The following is an 18,422-nucleotide window of genomic DNA, read 5'->3' as shown; positions in this document are numbered from 1 at the left end:
ACAGATCAAACAAAATTTTTCTACATGAGACAATTTTTTAGCTCCTGGAACTTGTTTCATGTAAGAACCAACAATGTAATTGCAAACCATCAACTGCGGATGTTGCAAACTAAAAATATATACTATATACTATCGTATAAACATGCGAACATGCTGATATTTCTATATCATAATGCTATAACTCAAGTTAAAAATACAAGTAATCAATAATTTTATATAAAACGAAAGCATTCTAATTAAACAATCGGCTCCACACAGTATGTTCCTCTTTACTAGCCGTAGTTTACGTCATCAAAACAAGCCGAGCCGAGCAGCATGGAGCTTCATTGCTGAGGATTGACCTTCTAAAATTACGCCTTTTAAGTGGTGTCGGTGAGTTTGTTCTTCACACCCTACCCCTCAATATTATCGTGTGTTAATGTCAAGTAAAGTCGGTGTTGTCTGTAATTCCTACCATTCACTGAATTCGGTGATGAAGTTAACACTGACGTTAGCTGCAACAAAGCTAAGTGTCGGCCCAGTTTGTCTTCTCATGTCCTACTTTTATAATCTAAATTTGCAAAGGTAAAGGCAATGTAATCTTTAATGCACAAATTTGGATTGTATATTGATTGAATATCGATTATGTCATATAATCGGAGCAAAATGTTAAGAAGTTTTATGATTTATGGCACAAATTGGCGGCTAACTGTAGGACCATTTTGCTACTGTTGGTTAAACAAAAAACGCAAATATGAGAGTGAAATAGGGGCTGGTTATTATCAAATCTTGAAAGTTAGTTTACAAAAGAGAAAATAAGCCTTCGGCTGATCACTACGTGTCAAGTAATGGCTGGGCATAAATGAGTTTTCATGTTTTCTTTGTCTTTTGCAAGGTTTTGGTGGAGCTTTTCAGAATGTCGGGTAGACATGTATCAGTCCATGCGAAATGGGTCATCGGCAGAGTAATCGGAACCAAGATGCACAAAACTGCAAAAGTGCGAGTCACGAGGCTGGTGATGGATCCTTACCTGCTCAAGGTAAGCCTTTAACGTCAGTTTGGTCATTTCTTAACGCCAGTATGATACCTGAGTTTTGGTACCAGTGCCAAAACGATCCTTTTTTCAGTGCCTTAGATCGAGAAATAAAGATGTGATTTCCAATAGAGCAATCATTTTTTTTCATTTAGCAAAACATTGGAACTTCTGTGTATTATAATGTTCTAACACAAGTTGCTGAAGATATCAAAAATCTGACATTAAGAAATGAAGAAGATTCACAGTAACATGGGGATATAGTATGAATGTACATCTTGAATTTCCCTCGGGATCAATAAAGTATCTATCTATCTATACATTATGTTTGGCTGTTAAAATATTTAGGAGTGCTGATTATCTGGAGATTTATTGGTGCCCGTAGCTGCACGTCACAACCATCGTGACAGCTACAGATACCATTACTTTTACTTGAAAACAAGTTTCCCCATTTTATGTATTAACATTTTAAGGCTTATTCCTTAAAGCTTCACACATATGGTCAGTTTCTTATTGTGTTTTTTTCTTACTTATAAATTGAATACATTAGGTTGTTAACTGTTGGGATTTTGTAAAACCTCATGTCCAGAAAAGTTGGGATGCTTTGTGAAAGGTAAATGAAAACATAATGAAATCATCTGCAAACAGTTTGTGCTTACCAACAACAGTTTTACAAAGTATGCCTGAGTTCAGGTAGGGATATTCTTTATTAGAAAAGTGTGTGTTTATTTGCCCACTTTACACAATTCTGACTTGAAAATTCTACACTTAATAAATGACTAGTTTCGTGTAATACCTCAATGTGTAAACAAGTGTTACTCAGTTTCAGACTAATGAGTTATGTTGATGAGACAAATGTTGTCTTTTTGTCCCTATAGTATTACAACAAGAGGAAGACCTACTTTGCCCATGATGCTTTACAACAGTGCACTGTGGGTGATATCGTCCTTCTCAAGGCTCTGCCTGAGGCCAGATCCAAACATGTGAAGCATGAACTGTCTGAGATAGTGTATAAAGTTGGTCGGGTGGTTGACCCACTCACGGAAAAAAGAGTTGCAGGACCTGAGTTTTTGGAGCCTCTGACTGACCTTCCACTCGACCTGCAAGAGCATACGTCATTATCAGAAAAACTGCAGGCACTCAACATCTCTGCTGCGTCCACTAAATCTGATACTCCGTTACCTCAAACTCCCACTTCATGAATGAAAGCCACATTCTTTGGTGCAGTACTGTTAGCTGAAATGTCACTCTGCGCTTATGTTTCTGTTTCACATGTTAATGTAAATGTGTAAATGATAATCAGTGCGTTAATTCATGTGGAGAGTCGAAATACATTTACACCCTGCCACCTGCTCAGGTGGTTTTAAATTTAAGAAGAAATTTATAATAAAATGACTAGCTGAGAAGCTGTGGTGTCATTCACAAACATGCATACGTGATTCCCATATCTGTTTACTCTTAAACCAAAATCTATGTTTGCAGGACATTACAGTGTCTTTTATTTTATTTATTTATTTATTTATTTTTTAAAAAAGTCTGGTTCGGATGTATATGCAAATTATTTTTAATCAATATAAGTCATCAGCACATTTTTTCCGTTGTGTTGATATTAAGAAGATTTATTCCTTATTAAGTCTGCTTCAATTCACCAACTTTGGATAAACACGAGTCTGTCGTTTTATTCGATTCGTTGAAATGCACGCGTGTACAATAGTGCACATTTTACTGAATGAAAATAATAGTATTTTCGTCAGACTTTTATTTTAAGGACCGTGTGACATATTCTGAATGAAACAACTTATGAATCAAAAGTAATTGGAAGAAGAGATAAACAACAACAAGAGTATCTTCAACTCTGCACAATGGATCAAATGTGCGGGTGGGAAATCAAAACTATGGCTGCTGTAAATTCAACCAGTCCTTGTGGATTATCCTGGGTATCAATTTAACCACACAACGTGAACTGACTAAAGTTAACACGTAAGTAAGTAACGTCAGCTGCACCAGGAACAGCCCGGACTGCGGCTGTTGCTGTGTGTAACAACCTCAACTGACAACAGCTTTCGGGGGAAAGATGGCGACCCGAGTCCTTCAAAGAGTGGGCAAAGGCCTTAAACAGACGACAAATGGACTTCAGACGAATGGACAGGTCACGGTTGTTGTAAGGTTAGAGTTTTACGCATTGAGTTTTCCGTTGCAGATGTACAGATGCTCTCTAATTTATGTTTAGCTTCAACGGAGTTGACACCAATGACAAATTCCTGTGTGCTAGGTGGCTAAGCTAACGCTAACGTAGCGACGTTGGCTACGTTCACAGCTTGGTGTAACGTAACTAGCATTAGCTCCCTAGCTCTAAACTTGCTAACTTTCTGCTAATGCTAGTTATTACCCTCCCGAGTAACGGTGGGGTAGCAACTTGTGTTAGTACTCATCGTTACTTACTTCATAATTTTGTGCGTTACAGTTAACTAAATGCATAAATAATACAAAATGCACAGCAGACTTTATGTCAGTCCCAAACTGTATTCAACTTCAAGGTCAAAATGCAGTGAATTGCAGCACAGCAGTAACGTGACTTGTGTTGATGAGTGGATGACAGTTTTTTGCTGCGTCAAATCAGCGTCCTAAACCGAGCTGAGATGTGGAAACAAAAAGTTTACAACTGAAATGCTGCGTGAAGTTTAGCTAAAATGTAACAGCTCTGAATGCACTGGGGAAAGTAATAGCATTGTCTGCATCAGCTGGCAAACTGATAAACAACTAACAATATCCAGTGTCCAAAAACATGGACTATTTCTTGTCACTCTTATATTAGGCTTATTTAAGACGACATACTGCTCCTGCTCAAGGCCACTTAGGAGTCTACGTAGACTAATCCTCTGGTTATGTGCAGTATGTACAGCTTACAGCCTTCTCTATTGCTGGCCCGGAACTGTACAATCTCGGCACTGAATGGGTTGGATAGTTTAAAAAGCTTTGTATTAAGTTCTTAGTTTGTTCCAGCTGTCATTGAATAGTATACAATGCAACCTTGTGCATTTGCACTGACGTCAGTATTATTAAGTGGCACAGGGCTAGGAAGTTTTATTTATATTGTACATTTTATTACAAACTCTGTGCCTCTATAGCCCAACTGACTGGATTTTTTAAGACTGATATTGCTAAGGACATTGGAGAGTCCTCGGCAATATGTTGGCCACTGTAGTGTTGTTAACATATCTGTTGAATTTGCTAATAAAGAACTGTGACCAACACATGCCAATGACTGCTTCAGTGTGATTGTTGTATACATGATGAGGATGAAAATCATATAGAGAATAAGTGAAAGCACCCTCACAAAAGCAGGTGAGGGTAATAAACCACCAACTGATGACCTGAGATGTCTGACTGACCTACATTCAGTGCAAAGGCCACAAGTGTACTGAGGAGCAAAACCTTTAAGTGCCTTAAAGACTTACTGAATTACAGTAGAGTACAGGTAGCATAACTGTATGCTGCACATTGGTCCACTTTTCTGTTGTTGTTAGTTTCTTATATTTTTCATTGGGTTGCAGGAGAACTGCTGATAGTATCCAACCTTTGTGTTTTATTTTACCACAGGAGCCTCTCAGCTTTCCGTGAAGACAGCTGGTTCAAGTCCCTATTTGTTAGAAAGGTCGACCCCAGAAAGGACGCTCACTCTCATCTGCTCGCCAAGAAGGAAGACAACAATCTGTACAAAATACAGTGTATGTGTTGTTTGTGACTTGCTGTGAGTGGTATGAGGTTAATATGTTTTCCTCTTGAATGATATTCAGAAAACCGTTGTATGTTCCACTTATGTTTTGTTGTTTTCCTGCAGTTCACAATGTCAAGCCTGAGTGCCTTGATGCTTACAATGAACTTTGGTAAGATGTTCCTTAATTGACTTCATTGCGATTCAGCGCTGTTTTTGTAAACAGTGCAAATCTTTTGCTCTTATACACATTTGTGTTGTGTTGTGCTGTGTGTCCTTTAGTGAGGATGTCTTGTCTTCCATTCACACTGACCCTGAATACCCTTGTGAGCTTGTGGGAACCTGGAACACATGGTACGGAGAGCAGGATCAAGCAGGTAAAAGCATGATCCATGGCTGAAGGTTACAGTACACGAGTGCAAGTGATAAACCTGTATTTCACTGATTGGTTGACGGCTCATTCAATCAGGTATTCTAAATAGAAGATAAACTTCCCTTTCAAGACAGAAAGCATTAATTAAAAACACAGACAAGATAGTAGAGCTCAAAGGATGGATCAACAGATAAGCAATGAACAGAAGAATGAACAGTTCCAAATGTGAGGGTTTTTTGCCTCTTTTTCTTCTGTATCTTCTGTATATGTTACTGTTTTGCTGAATATAATATATACATTATTTTAATATTAAATAAAGTTTTAAAGTTGGACTGCATTGAAATACTTGATTACACTCAGAAATAAATGTTCTGTTTTGTTGTGATTTGGAGCTATATAAATGAACTAAATTGAACTGAACTGAAATAAGTTATCTTGAAAAATACAGTTTCTTTCCTCCACCGCAACACAAACCAGTGCTTTGGCAGCTTTTATATTTTAGTTAATTATAGCCCTGACTCCATTGCACTTTTCTTGGCTGCTGTCCATTTGCCCTTGCGGTGACATTTATCGTTCCTCACTTGTAATCTGCGTCTCATGTTTCAGCACAGTAATACTGGCAGCCCCAGTAAATATAATATAAAGCTCTGGATCAACAAAACACTTTCACAACGTACGCACTGGGAAACAGAATTCGTTACTCAGCTGAGAGTTTACTGAGAGTACTGTAACTTTAGCAGTTTTCACATTGGATTTCTGTATTCCACACATGGGCAAAGTTCAGCCCCAATCCATTCCCCCAAAACTTCAATTAAAGATAGCAACTGTTAATCAAGCTTGAGGCAAATGACTACAGTGAGTTTGTATTGCTGTTTAACTTGATACCAGCAGAGGGCGCTGGCTGCATTTAGATTAGGCTAAAAGGCACCAAGTTGAGTTGCCTCTCCTGTCAATGTCACAAACTTGATGTGGGAAATAGAAGAAGTCCTGAAACGGTGTTCCAGTTTTGTTGACAGGGAGAATACTTTTTTAGTTAGTAAAGTTAAATTAGCTACGCACAAGCTGGCAAACCAGAGAAAGCCTTTCTCTGATGGTGAATTTTTGAAAGTCTTCATGGTAGAGGCAGCTGGCATACTAAGATAAATATTTAAACTGCAGGTGTATTATTAAAAGACAGACACACTGAGATATATTTGAGAGCTGCGTTATTTTTGGCTCTTCTGCTCCTTCTATTCTAGTTCACCTGTGGAGATATCGGGGAGGATACCCAGCTCTCACCGAAGTCATGAACAAACTCAGGCAGAATAAGGTAACGGGTGCTCAGATTAGCTCAGTTTACTGGCAGTATGTGACCTGTAGGTGGTGCACCCCTCAAATTTGATCCACAGACCATTTTTCCACGCGTGTGTTTCACCGTCTTTATCTGTGTTTTTTGTTTTGTGTGAATGGCTGATGTGATTGTAATTTGTTGCAATTATCTTTAAATGTTGCTTACAGAAATACAGTTTTAGACTGTAAATAGCAGCAGTGCAATGATTGGATCCAATCCTGCCTTACCCAGACTGTGTATTTGTGCTTAATCTTCAGAAGTGGGGGAGTTTTTATATGGAAGAATTTCTGCACATCTTCCAACACAATATATTTGATAATGCAAGAGGTGATTTGCTGTGTACAGACTTAAATTATCTCAACTGATGTGTGCAATCAGTCTAGTTGAATGCATAATCTTGATTGATCCTACTCATCTCAAGGAAATTCAATCGAGCGCAACTGGACTTAGTTATTTGTCTTTCAATGACCTGGATGAATGAGAATATTCACAGGCTTATTGATCCTACTATCTGACTAGACTTTTAATATTTTTAATATTTTGGAGTTTGTGAGTAATGTGTTACTGTTGTTTGTCGTTACTGTAGAGGTTTATGGACTACAGGAACGAGAGAGGGAAGATGCTGCTGTCTCGAAGGAACCAGCTGCTTCTGGAGTTCAGTTTCTGGAACGAACCTGTCCCTCGTTCGGGACCAAACATCTATGAGCTCCGATCATACCAGCTCCGGGTAACTGAGTCTTTTGCGTAGTAAATTCATATTGATGCAGTGAACAGTCTGAACAACTTGTTTTATACATCTCTCCCCTTTTTACATTCTTATTTCAGCCAGGGACGATGATCGAGTGGGGAAATTACTGGTAATGCATATCTTACTGTTTCTCCTTTTCTTTTATTTACATTTGATAGTCAATTTGAGAAGCATGTAAGCTTTCTCTTTGTACTTCTGTTATTATGATGTTTCTTTGAAAATTCTCTCACTTCTGTTTTATTGGTTTTTCCAGATTGTGGCAGATGAATATGAGTCAGTGGTACTTTTTGTCTACACATGCTGAGCATGAATCCTAAAGCACGGCCAGATATATTACACATAATTTGAAGCATAATTGATCTATTTACCCTACATTTAATACATTACATCTGCATGTACACATCAGACTAAATTGATAAAGATTGGGAAATTTGCCTGTCAGTGTATTAAAACCAAACACGCTGAGAGGATTAAAACAATTCTGAAGTTGTCACATCAAAATTTGATGTTTCGATTTGAAACGAATCACTGCAATATCTGTGGATTTCGGTTTCGGATGAAAACCTACAAATTGGTGGTTTAATCAGTGCAACCCATCAAGACAGAGCCTTTAGTTTTTTTCCCTCCCGGGTCACCTAACGCTTGTGTGCTCTGCAGGGCGCGTGCAATTGAGATTCGCCAGCAGAACCAGGAGGCGGTGGGAGGCTTTTTCTCACAGATTGGAAGTCTGTACACAGTTCACCACTTATGGGGTGAGCAGTGTTTCCAAGTTTAATGAACTGTGCAGCTTTACGTTAACAAATGCATCACTTTTTTGAAAACAATTACGCAGAATGTCTTAAGAAAATAGTTACCAGTTTACTTCACCCATCTTTGATGTCCTCTCAATATTTTCTTTAAAATTAGTGTTCGCATTAGCATTTTCCTCAAGAGTAGAGGCTGAATTGAATTGTGAATTTGGGTGAACTCTGTATAACCATTTTAAGTAATATTTTTTTTAAATATATCTCAGCTTACAAAGACCTTCAATCCAGAGAAGACACCAGAAATGCAGCCTGGCAACGTGATGGCTGGGACGAGATAGTCTATTACACAGGTTAGTCTGCAATCCCGTATCTCCTGTCTTTACTTTTCTGACAGCCCTGGATGACATTATCAACTTTTATCAACCTATGTTATCCATATTGTAAGGAAAAACTGTACGCACATGCATTGTTTGAGTCCAGTCAGTGGAACATTTTTGTATGTGCGGGTGTACAAACATACAGCATGACACAGAAATCCAAGACTGTTGTTTCTTCCCTCTTCCACAGTCCCTCTTATTCAGCACATGGAATCTAGAATAATGATTCCCATGAAGACCTCGCCACTGAAGTAACCCCAAACACTGGGGAAAGCTCTCAACAGACACTCCATCTGTCACACCAATCTGTAGAGAGCGTAACCAGCCATCGGAGTGCGCACTGCCAGGGATATCTGCATAACATCAACGTGCTCTTTCAGTTTTTTGTTTCTTTTTTTTTTTCTTTTACTCCTGTTTTCTGCATCGACCTAGAATGTCTTATTTCAGATGATGAGGTTACAATGATCACAGAACTGTATCTTTTACAGCAATTACTTTGTTACTGATCCGTTAACGCGCCGTGTGTAGGCAAACTAATTTGACACACTCCTACTTTTCACTTTTCATCATTTAAAGGGTCAGATTTTAAATGGCTTGTCTTATTTTTTTATGATGAGATTAAAACGATCTCATCAGTGTTTCGGTGTAGAGACACCTGGATGAAATGGGGCTTAAAATCTCATATGGTCTTTTCATAACAAAAAGAAATGTTATAAAAGAAAACTTAACGTGACATATAAGCCCTTTTGTACTAGCATAATAAAAATAAAAGTGTATGTCACAACAAAAAACACAACATCCAGAGCTGATTATCATTGAGAGTTGGAGAAGCTTCTTTAAATATTACAGGTGATGCTCAGTTTTACAAAGACACTGTAGCTTTATGTTCAGTTAATCAGGTACACACTCTCAACAGAAAATGTGACTTTATGTTTACACGGCTTTGATCCAGTCAACTGGTTTTGATGAGTACCCGTAGTTTGTTTCATGATCAGTAGGTTGGATGAAAGATATTTTTAACGACACTGTTACGAAGATGCGCAAAGAAGTGACGTTCGCAAACACCACAGTGTGTCAGACAAGTGAGAACAGGAAGTCAGACTTTAGTTTTAGAACAGAGTCGTTTTTATTCCTGCTGGATTTGTGTGGGTGAAGGTGTACTGAAAGTCTCGATGAAGTCGTTCTCCCCGTTTGTGTCTGCTCTGTTAAATTGACCACATCTCTTTGATAACTTCAACATCCTGACACTTCTAGCTCCTCTCGTTTTGCTGAGGTGGGCGAAATGATTCAAATGATTAAAAATTATGTTTGATTTCAACCCAACTAATTGGTATCTACACACTGCTGTACACTGACTGGTTTGGCCTATCTCTGCATTAAGCCATTGATGCCAGTTGGGTGACTGTGTGCTTTGACTGAGATTGTTTTTTTGTTTTTGTTTTTTTTTTCAATGATCAGATTGTAGATAAATGTAGTGCACTTATTGACTGGGCCAGAGGTGATGGTCAGTCCTGTCTGTAAATGAAGTGGGGTATTCCAAACTGTCTTGTGTTGATAATCAAGTGGGAAAGAAAGGAGTAACATCTCAATGTGGTAAATGTGAATTGCAGTGCTTTAAGAAGACTAGTTGTACATATTGAATTAAAGTTCTGATGAAAATGGAAAAACAAAGTCTTCGACTCGTTTTTATCATGTATTATTGGTGCTGGTTCTGTATTGCTCATCAGTCCATCCAAGGCAGAAATATATGCTTGTTTCTTGTGCTGGACTGAAGAAAAATGTGTGTCTCCGCATACTTAATTGCATTGGTATAAAATATCACACACTAAACATGAAGACAGAACATAGGAAGAAGAACTCTTTTCTAGCGACATTCTTCTGATTTAAAAATAGTAAGACACGAATTGCAAATCTTTGTACATCCATAGTGCTGTATTTTCATACTAGACACTATCAAAGGAGACGTAACTGTAGCAGTCGGCGCGTCGTCCAGGGTGTGACTTCTGCTGCCTTCTGTGCATGTCGGAAACCTCAAACTCCTTAAGCGTAAATGAACCGCTCAAAGGAGGTGATCATGCTCACGCCCTAGATGAAAGTCCCAGAAAGCTTCATTTGTCACTATTGCGTTAGAGTAGGTTAATGTAAAAAAATAGCCGTTGGATTATTATAAATTTGTCCCGAAATATAATGTGCAGACTCTCTTCTACCCGTAGAAATTGATTAGAAACAAACAAGCTAATTAAAGAAATTTAGTGTGCACTTTTAGTGTATCTGTAGATCTGAAACGTGTGTGCTTTAAAATAATGAGAAATGAAATTCTTGTCTCACTTTTTTTTATTATAAGTTTTTACTGAGATTTCAATACACATCTATATTTTGGGAGAGCCGAGTCTCTTCCATACTTCCAACACTGGGTGCAATGTCTCACGCGATTCATTTTGTGCTAATGAAAAAAGGGGTGCTGGAGGCTTTCTAAATTCAGAATATCCGAGCTTGGTCTGTTTCTGCGAATGCAACACGAGAACACGTGTTGGAGCCTTCTGGAAACCGACTCTCCTTTCGAGCCCGACCACTACAGACTTACTACCGGCGGCACTCTTTACTTTTACTTCGCTGGTTGTGCTGCTTCGCCATGGCTGCAGTGAAAGCTCTGAACCCAAAAGCAGAGGTAGCCAGGGCCCAGGCTGCTCTGGCTGTTAACATCAGTGCCGCCCGTGGGCTTCAGGATGTGCTGAGAACTAACCTGGGACCGAAGGGGACCATGAAAATGTGAGTGCCGTCAGAGCCCTTTGTGCAGCACGCGTGCTAAGCTAACTTTGCTAAGTTGCTAACGTTAGCTGTAATTCATCGGCAGACTGCTTGCGCAGGTAGCAATATAGTCATTCTCCCATCACATTGTTCTGCGATTATCAGAAAACTGGAAAGCCCTTTCTATATAATCCTTCTGTTTCATAAAATGCTAATTCACAGTGTAGGCCTCCCTTTGCTGAACGTATAACGGATTTTCCGGCGCACGTTGCGCTGCCCAGTCATCGTCACGATCCGTTTTGACAACCACTGAGCTAACGTTAGCATGTTAGCCTCCACCCCTATAGTATATCACTCTAACGTTCGTTATCGTTAGACCGTTATGGATCGATCATTAGAGCCAATACCCGTTAGGACACAGAAACACAAAGGTTGTGTTAACGTAGCTTTATCGTGAACTGATGAGACTAATGAACAAATGAATGACTGGATCACTGGTAACCAAGTTTACGGTAGTTACTGTTCTGCGTCAGGAGGATTATGTTAGGAAGTTCAGGCAGACCGCTAACTGTATAATCTCGGTCAGGGGGCCGACTGTTGGTATAGTATATTGTCGTTTACGGATAAAGTATGACTGACTGGAAACTTTAACGTTTCTCGACTGACTGTTACTATTCAACAGTGTATAACCCGGTAGCAGTGAACCGCCCTTTGCTTTGCCCAGTTAGCATTAACCGTTCCTTATCTGGTGTGGGTCCGCAGGCTGGTGTCTGGTGCAGGAGACATAAAGCTAACCAAAGATGGCAACGTCTTGTTACATGAGATGGTAAGGAAGTACTGAGCTGTGAAATGGCACTTTTTCTGTTCTGCTGGCTTGTCCTTGTTGTACAGCTTTTTTCATTGTTAAAGTGACCACACCCCTAATTTATGTGGCTGTCATGTAAAGTAGTGTTATGTGTCTGAAGCACTTCTGACAGCTGAATCTTGTTTGCTCATTAAGAGAAAGAGATCTTGACATTCTTGGGTTGTGTATAATTTAAGCAAAATTATGACAAAAAGAAATGCTATCAGCATGAAATCTTTATCTCACATAATGAACATGCTAACATTTATTTCTTGATGATTCATGATGTCATAGTTTATTTTGTTCAGGGGGTTTTCTTTGTTGTACAGCAAGAACATGTTGTCCTTTAGGGCTCACACAAATAGTCAGCTAATAAGTTGATGCACATAAAATAGAGAAAAAGAAATAACATGTACACATTATTATGGTCTAGCCTCTTAAGTGCTGTTTCTTTTCCACATAATGTAGTAACCTTCAGGTTCTCTAAAAGTAACTTCAGTACCTTTGGATTCAGATATAAAGATATTTGATGATTTTTTTTTTCGACATTTTATGGACCAAACCAGACAGCAGTTATTAAAAAAAAATAATAATAATCAGCAGATTATGCGATAAGGAAAAATCTTTTCTCTTCTTGTTCTTTGACAGCAAATTCAACACCCGACAGCATCACTCATTGCAAAGGTTGCCACGGCGCAGGATGACATCACAGGAGATGGAACCACCTCTAACGTCCTCATCATCGGAGAGCTGCTGAAGCAGGCTGACCTCTACGTGTCTGAAGTAAAAGAGACAAGCTTTTCTGGTTGTTCAAGAGTCATTAATGTAATGGATGTTTAGGTTTTTTTGTTGTTGTTGTTGTTTTTAATAACTCTTTCATTTCCTGCTGCAGGGTCTTCATCCAAGAATTGTTGCTGAGGGCTTTGAGGCGGCGAAAGAGAAAGCCTTGGCTACTTTGGAGGAGGTGAAGTTGACTCAAGAAATGGACAGAGAGACCCTCATCAACGTAGCACGCACCTCCCTCAGGACCAAGGTCCACAAAGAACTGGCAGACCTGCTCACTGAGGTGAGACATGAGGGAACAGAGCTCAGTGTATGAGAGCCCCGAGGTTCAGCATTCGACCTAAGGCTCCAAACAGTCGTCCTTTTCTTGGTTATTGTTTGCCTGAGTAGACAAGTTTATCCCTTTTGTCTGTAAAATGTCACATAATGACAAATGTCCCTCATGAGCTACCATAGCCTTAAGTGATATCTTACTTTAATCAGTTGGATAACCCCAGACAACAAGTTCTTTGTGTTTGTGAAGATGTTACTACTATTTTTAATACTTTTCAACACTGTACAACATATTGTATTTCTATTGAGGAACTAACGGCTTTTAGCACTATACATCAAGGTATTGATATTAGCCAACAGTTGCTGTTTGCAGATAGTTAGAAAGTGCAGAAGTGTAATTTTTCTACTCTTAAAAGTCCTTTGGCTGGGGACCCTCTAAAAACACCAAAGCATGTGCTGCTGTGTCCTGCAAAACCTGCTCCCACCTGGATGAAACACCAAGTTCTTTTTTTCCTGTCATTTCAGTGGTTGATATGATGTGTTTGTCTGCAGGCTGTAGTAGATGCTGTCCTGGCCATCGCTAAACCCAATGAGCCCATCGACCTGTACATGGTGGAGATCATGGAGATGAAGCATAAGACTGACTGCGACACACAGTGAGTCTTAGTAAAAAATGCTCCCCTTTGCTGATAGTTGGTTATAGTGCAGCAGGGGTGTATAGGGGCTCCACACATCTGAGGGTTGCACCTTTTTTTCCTTTCTTTGTCAGACTGATCAGAGGTTTGGTGTTGGACCACGGTGCCAGACACCCAGACATGAAGAAGAGGGTGGAGGAGGCCTACATACTGACCTGCAATGTCTCTTTGGAGTACGAAAAGACGGAGGTCAACTCTGGCTTCTTCTACAAGAGTGCCGAGGAGAGGGAGAAGCTTGTGGCTGCAGAAAGGAAGTTCATTGAGGAACGTGTGCAGAAGATCATCGCCTTGAAGAACAAAGTCTGTCCCAGCGGAGAGAAGGGTTTTGTCGTCATTAACCAGAAGGTATGCTTGAAGAAGGTTCATGCAGTATTGGTGTTAACTTTTCAAGGTTACGACAGAAATACTTCTTTAAAAATTCTCTGAACATATTAAACACAATTAACACATAATTATTCTGTGAGGGTTTTCTCCAAATCAGTTTACCTTTCAATTTACATGGCTTTAATAGTTGAGGCTCGATGACGTACAATAGTTGAATAAGTCAAACCTAATTTTAAATCAGCTTCCTATTAATCCTGGTAGTAATTATTTTCACCAAGTCCCAGGTCATATAATTTGAGTATTTTATGATTCTAATTACATGCACAGTGAACACCCAAGGATGCTAATGTGGCTCCCCCTGGTCTCTTGTATCTGTGCTACAGTAAATCTGACCTGTACCTCTGCATTAGGAGAGTCACTTCCTCCCCTACATGTATTCAGCAGATCAGAATAAACTTCCATCACTGGAGTTGACACAGCAGTGAATTATTCCTTGAGTTGATGATGGATGAAAGTTTATTATTTTCTGTGTGTTGTTTAGGGTATTGACCCCTTGTCCCTGGATGCCCTCGCCAAAGCAGGTATTGTAGCCCTGCGCAGGGCAAAGAGGAGGAACATGGAGAGGTAATAAAGTAAAACATTTTGCTTATTATTTGTAAGTAGTCTTTTCTGTATAATGAAACTGTCGTAGATTTACATGGGAATAAAAGTTTTATTTACTGCATTTTTTATGGAAAAGGAAGAACAAAAACTAGCCCAAAGGGGCTGGAGATAATTAATCTAAAATGTTAAAATTCAGTGAAAAGGTAAATTAAAATAAAACCTCTCAGTATAAAGTAGACACATCTCACAAAACAAGCTAATTAGAAAGTATGAGTTTTATAAGTTGCTGTAAGCAACTTTTTTCCAACATAATTATTGAATTGTTTACTACAAATGCGTCACAGAGCTCGTCCTTCATGAGCATTTTAGTTTGCTTGGCCACAAGGGGGCGCCCTTCAGCCTGCCAAACATGCAGAGCAGCCACATCAGGCCAGTGAACCATCCTTTTATACTGGATGTTATATGAATATAAAAACCTTGTGTCAAAGGTCCTCAGATTCGCTCCACCAAAACCCATGACCGGAAATTCCTCAAACTTTTGGGTACATTAGATTCAATCATTTCTCTTGGTTATTTCCTAAAAATAACAACTGAAATTGTTGGCAGTTTATCTGTTGTTTTGTTTTTTGTAAAATGCAGTTGCCATTTGCACAGCGAACACCCAGGGATGCTAACATGGCTCTCCCTGGTCTCTCATGGCTGTGCTACAGTGACTCTGGTCTTTTCCTCTGCATTAAGAGAGTTTTAGTCTCTCCTACATGTATTCAGCTGATCAGAACACACTCCTCTGTGTGTGTGTGTGTAAATCTAAGATGGTGGTGCTGCAGTTTAACAAACAGGCAGTCAACTCTCCTGTATGATTAAATGTATTTTATGTTCATGCTTTTTGTTCGGTGAAGCTCCCAGCTGTTTGATCATCACAAATCACATCAAAGACCTGAATTACACGTACGTTTTGTTCCCTGGGCAGGCTCACCCTCGCATGTGGGGGCATCGCCATGAATTCGGTTGATGACCTCACACCTGAGTGCTTGGGACATGCTGGGTTGGTTTATGAGCACACATTGGTGAGTATTTATCCTTTTAGCTTTTCTGGGTGTGGAAAAAAAAAGAGTAAAATTTAAGCCATTTCCTTCCTTTTAAGTGTCAGGGGATGTTGGCTGTCACAATTTGTGTTTAAAATGCTTTGGCCGAGTTGTTAATTATTCCTCATTCTGTTTGCAGGGAGAGGAGAAGTACACATTCATTGAGAAGTGTGGAAACCCTCGTTCAGTCACCCTGCTGGTGAAGGGACCCAACAAACACACCCTCACACAGATCAAAGACGCTGTAAGGGATGGTTTGCGTGCTGTCAAGAATGCCATAGAAGACGGTAAGGAAATAAGCAACTCTTAAGGCCAGAAAGTTTTACTACACGTTTATGAAATTTCATGTTTTATGCAAAAGTGATTTCATCCTGAAGTTCTGTTACGTTTTTGCCACCTGGGTGCAGTTCAACGTATTGTTCAGTTTTCCTTATTTAAATTAAGTTTAGCGCTAAATTACAAGGTTTTGTTTTAAGTAGTTGATCCTCTTAATGCAGTTACACATTCACTCTTTCACACACTTCACACTAAAATCTTTCTTTTTGTGAAGGTGTTACTTGCACAGCGAACACCCAGGGATGCTAACATGGCCCTCCCTGGTCTCTCATGTCTGTGCTACAGTGACTCTGGTCTTTTCCTCTGCATTAAGAGAGTATTGGTCTCTCCTACATGTATTCAGCTGATCAGAACAAACCCTGCAAAGTTTTTATCGGAGCCAACACACTGTTCTTGTCTTATTAAACTGAGACAGTCAAACTTGTGTGTTTTCTGAGTTTCTTCATCTTTGTCTCTTCAGGTAGTGTCGTGCCTGGTGCTGGTGCGTTCGAGGTGGCTGTGGCAGACGCTCTGGTAAAACACAAGCCCAATGTCAAAGGCAGAGCCCAGCTGGGAGTCCAGGCCTTTGCAGATGCTCTCCTTATCATCCCCAAGGTGAACCTGAAGAGTGGAAAACTCTCGCTTCAGTATTGTTCTGCTGATAGTAGCTCTGTTCATCCTACCCACATTTATCAGATAGGAAAACTGGTTCTGCTGATTTGTTATGTGATCACTGGTATGGTATCAGCCTCTGTTGATTTCAATTATGCATGTTCCTTTGTAGGTTTTGGCCCAGAACTCTGGCTATGACCCACAGGAGACCCTTCTGAAGCTGCAGATGGAGTACAAGGAGTCCGGTCAGCTAGTTGGAGTGGATCTGAGCACAGGTCAGAAACGCAGCGTTAATGGGAGATTGTGCTGCACAGTATAGTTCATCTACAAGGCAACAGAATATGTGTTTTGTGTTTTTCAAAAGCAGATATTGATGATATAAGAACACAATGAATTTTGAAGCGCTTTCATTATCAAGTTGAGGTCAAAATTTGTAGAAAAATCCTGAGAATTTAAGCATTTTGAAAACTCAGCATCAAGCACATGTTGACTATTATACAGATGTCAAACAGTAATAAAGTGTTCAAGTATCAAACTCTCAGAAAACAGATTTACAAACCTCTCAGAGTATTATTGTATGTTATGTTGGGGTTTTTTTGGTTTGTTTGTTTGAACTTACATCTTTTTGTTGTTCAGGTGAACCCATGGTGGCAGGAGAGGCAGGCGTATGGGATAATTACAGCGTTAAGAAACAACTTCTCCATTCATGGTGAGATTACACCTTTCTAAACTGCACAAGACCAATGGAATATTTGAAAATATTTTGGTGCATTGTTTCTTCAATCTCTTATGTTGGTCTTTATTCCTTCACAGCACGGTGATCGCCAGCAACATCTTGTTGGTGGATGAGATCATGCGAGCTGGAATGTCCTCTCTGAAAGGTTAAAAGTCAGCTAAAGAAGCTGCAGCTGTTGTTATACTCACAGGGATAGTTGTTTACCTTAACGGTTCAGTCAACGTGTTCCCAGTCTTGGAACTCTGAAGCACCCCAGTCTGATGGACAGCCTGCTGTCAGCATCACAGCGTCTTTCGGAAACCATTGTCATGCTAGTCATGGTTTTTTTTTCTTGCATTTGTCATTGCCCCCCCTCTGATTGGTTTATTTATGAGATTTTTGTTAAAAGCACTGACCTCTGCCACTCAGTTTCGTTTGTACCCATTAAAGGTTCTCTTCGCTCTTGAGAGATTTGGTTGTGTTTTGTCTTTGCTTGAAAAAAAAAAAAAAATCTCCTTATTCTTGGAAGAGTGTATGAATGTTATTAAAAGTGATGATGGAATGTACACTTATCAGCTTCAACATTAAAACCACCTGCTTGGTGTTTTGTAGGCCCCCCTTATGCTGCCAAAATATATCTGAGGTGTCAGAAGAAGGGACACGGCACCTCTGAGGGTATTTTGTGGTCACCAACGTTGCAGTGTCGGACCTTTTGGGTCCTGTGCATTGTGGGTGGGAAGGTGCATTCGGCTTATTCTGGTGCATCCCACAGATTATCAGTCAGGTTGGAATCTGGGGAGTCTGCAGGCCGTTGTTGTGGTTCTTGAGGCATTCCTGAGCTGTTTTTGAAATGTGATGGGCTACGCTGTCCAGCTGCTGCTGTGGGAAAAAGTTGTTGTCAAGGAGGGAACCTTTATTTGGTCTGCCATGCTTAGGTGGGTGGTGTGTGTGTGTTAAAGAACATCCACACCATTGCCAGAGCCCAAGCTTTCCCACAACATTTGCAGAACATTGTATTACAAACATATGATATTCACTCCACCTGTCAGTGATATTAAAGTTGTGGCATTTTTTCTGTTGTTTCTAGTCCACTGCATTTCAAAATGAAGCTAAAATACATGATG

The 18,422-nt window shown here is 39.7% G+C and overlaps 3 protein-coding genes and 3 non-coding genes across 7 annotated transcripts; all 6 read left to right on the top strand.

Annotated features, from left to right (window-relative positions):
* The first annotated feature begins 238 nt into the window (after positions 1 to 238).
* On the top strand, positions 239 to 2,418 carry mrps17 (mitochondrial ribosomal protein S17). Of its 2 annotated transcripts, none has more exons than XM_046410383.1 (3): positions 239 to 372; positions 875 to 1,018; positions 1,891 to 2,418. In XM_046410383.1, the coding sequence occupies exons 2-3, from the start codon at positions 896 to 898 to the stop codon at positions 2,212 to 2,214; spliced, it is 447 nt and encodes a 148-aa protein (XP_046266339.1). In that variant the 5' UTR covers positions 239 to 372; positions 875 to 895; the 3' UTR covers positions 2,215 to 2,418. The 2 variants fall into 2 exon arrangements, with proteins under 2 accessions (XP_046266339.1, XP_046266340.1); XM_046410384.1 differs by lacking the exon at positions 239 to 372 and adding an exon at positions 408 to 564.
* Positions 2,419 to 2,657: 239 nt separating this feature from the next.
* On the top strand, positions 2,658 to 9,968 carry LOC124070462 (protein NipSnap homolog 2-like). The gene is made up of 10 exons (XM_046410382.1): positions 2,658 to 3,178; positions 4,613 to 4,740; positions 4,854 to 4,899; positions 5,010 to 5,104; positions 6,339 to 6,409; positions 7,017 to 7,157; positions 7,256 to 7,287; positions 7,836 to 7,930; positions 8,191 to 8,274; positions 8,492 to 9,968. The coding sequence occupies exons 1-10, from the start codon at positions 3,087 to 3,089 to the stop codon at positions 8,554 to 8,556; spliced, it is 849 nt and encodes a 282-aa protein (XP_046266338.1). The 5' UTR covers positions 2,658 to 3,086; the 3' UTR covers positions 8,557 to 9,968.
* Positions 9,969 to 10,813: 845 nt separating this feature from the next.
* cct6a (chaperonin containing TCP1, subunit 6A (zeta 1)) lies at positions 10,814 to 17,765 on the top strand. Its single transcript, XM_046410379.1, has 13 exons — positions 10,814 to 11,070; positions 11,812 to 11,875; positions 12,542 to 12,676; positions 12,786 to 12,959; positions 13,502 to 13,605; positions 13,719 to 13,989; positions 14,510 to 14,592; positions 15,542 to 15,638; positions 15,796 to 15,943; positions 16,453 to 16,586; positions 16,756 to 16,858; positions 17,220 to 17,292; positions 17,397 to 17,765. Exons 1-13 carry the CDS (start codon positions 10,934 to 10,936, stop codon positions 17,467 to 17,469), a joined length of 1,596 nt encoding a protein of 531 aa, XP_046266335.1. The 5' UTR covers positions 10,814 to 10,933; the 3' UTR covers positions 17,470 to 17,765.
* Positions 14,288 to 14,424, top strand: LOC124071313. The gene has a single exon (XR_006845321.1). It is a non-coding gene; the product is annotated as a small nucleolar RNA SNORA22 (small nucleolar RNA).
* Positions 15,218 to 15,354, top strand: LOC124071314. The gene has a single exon (XR_006845322.1). It is a non-coding gene; the product is annotated as a small nucleolar RNA SNORA22 (small nucleolar RNA).
* On the top strand, positions 16,214 to 16,350 carry LOC124071315. The gene has a single exon (XR_006845323.1). It is a non-coding gene; the product is annotated as a small nucleolar RNA SNORA22 (small nucleolar RNA).
* Positions 17,766 to 18,422: the final 657 nt, after the last annotated feature.

This window comes from Scatophagus argus, chromosome 14 (genome assembly GCF_020382885.2).
Source record: "Scatophagus argus isolate fScaArg1 chromosome 14, fScaArg1.pri, whole genome shotgun sequence".
Lineage (NCBI taxonomy): Eukaryota > Metazoa > Chordata > Actinopteri > Scatophagidae > Scatophagus > Scatophagus argus.
This window is presented reverse-complemented; position numbering and strand designations above follow the sequence as displayed.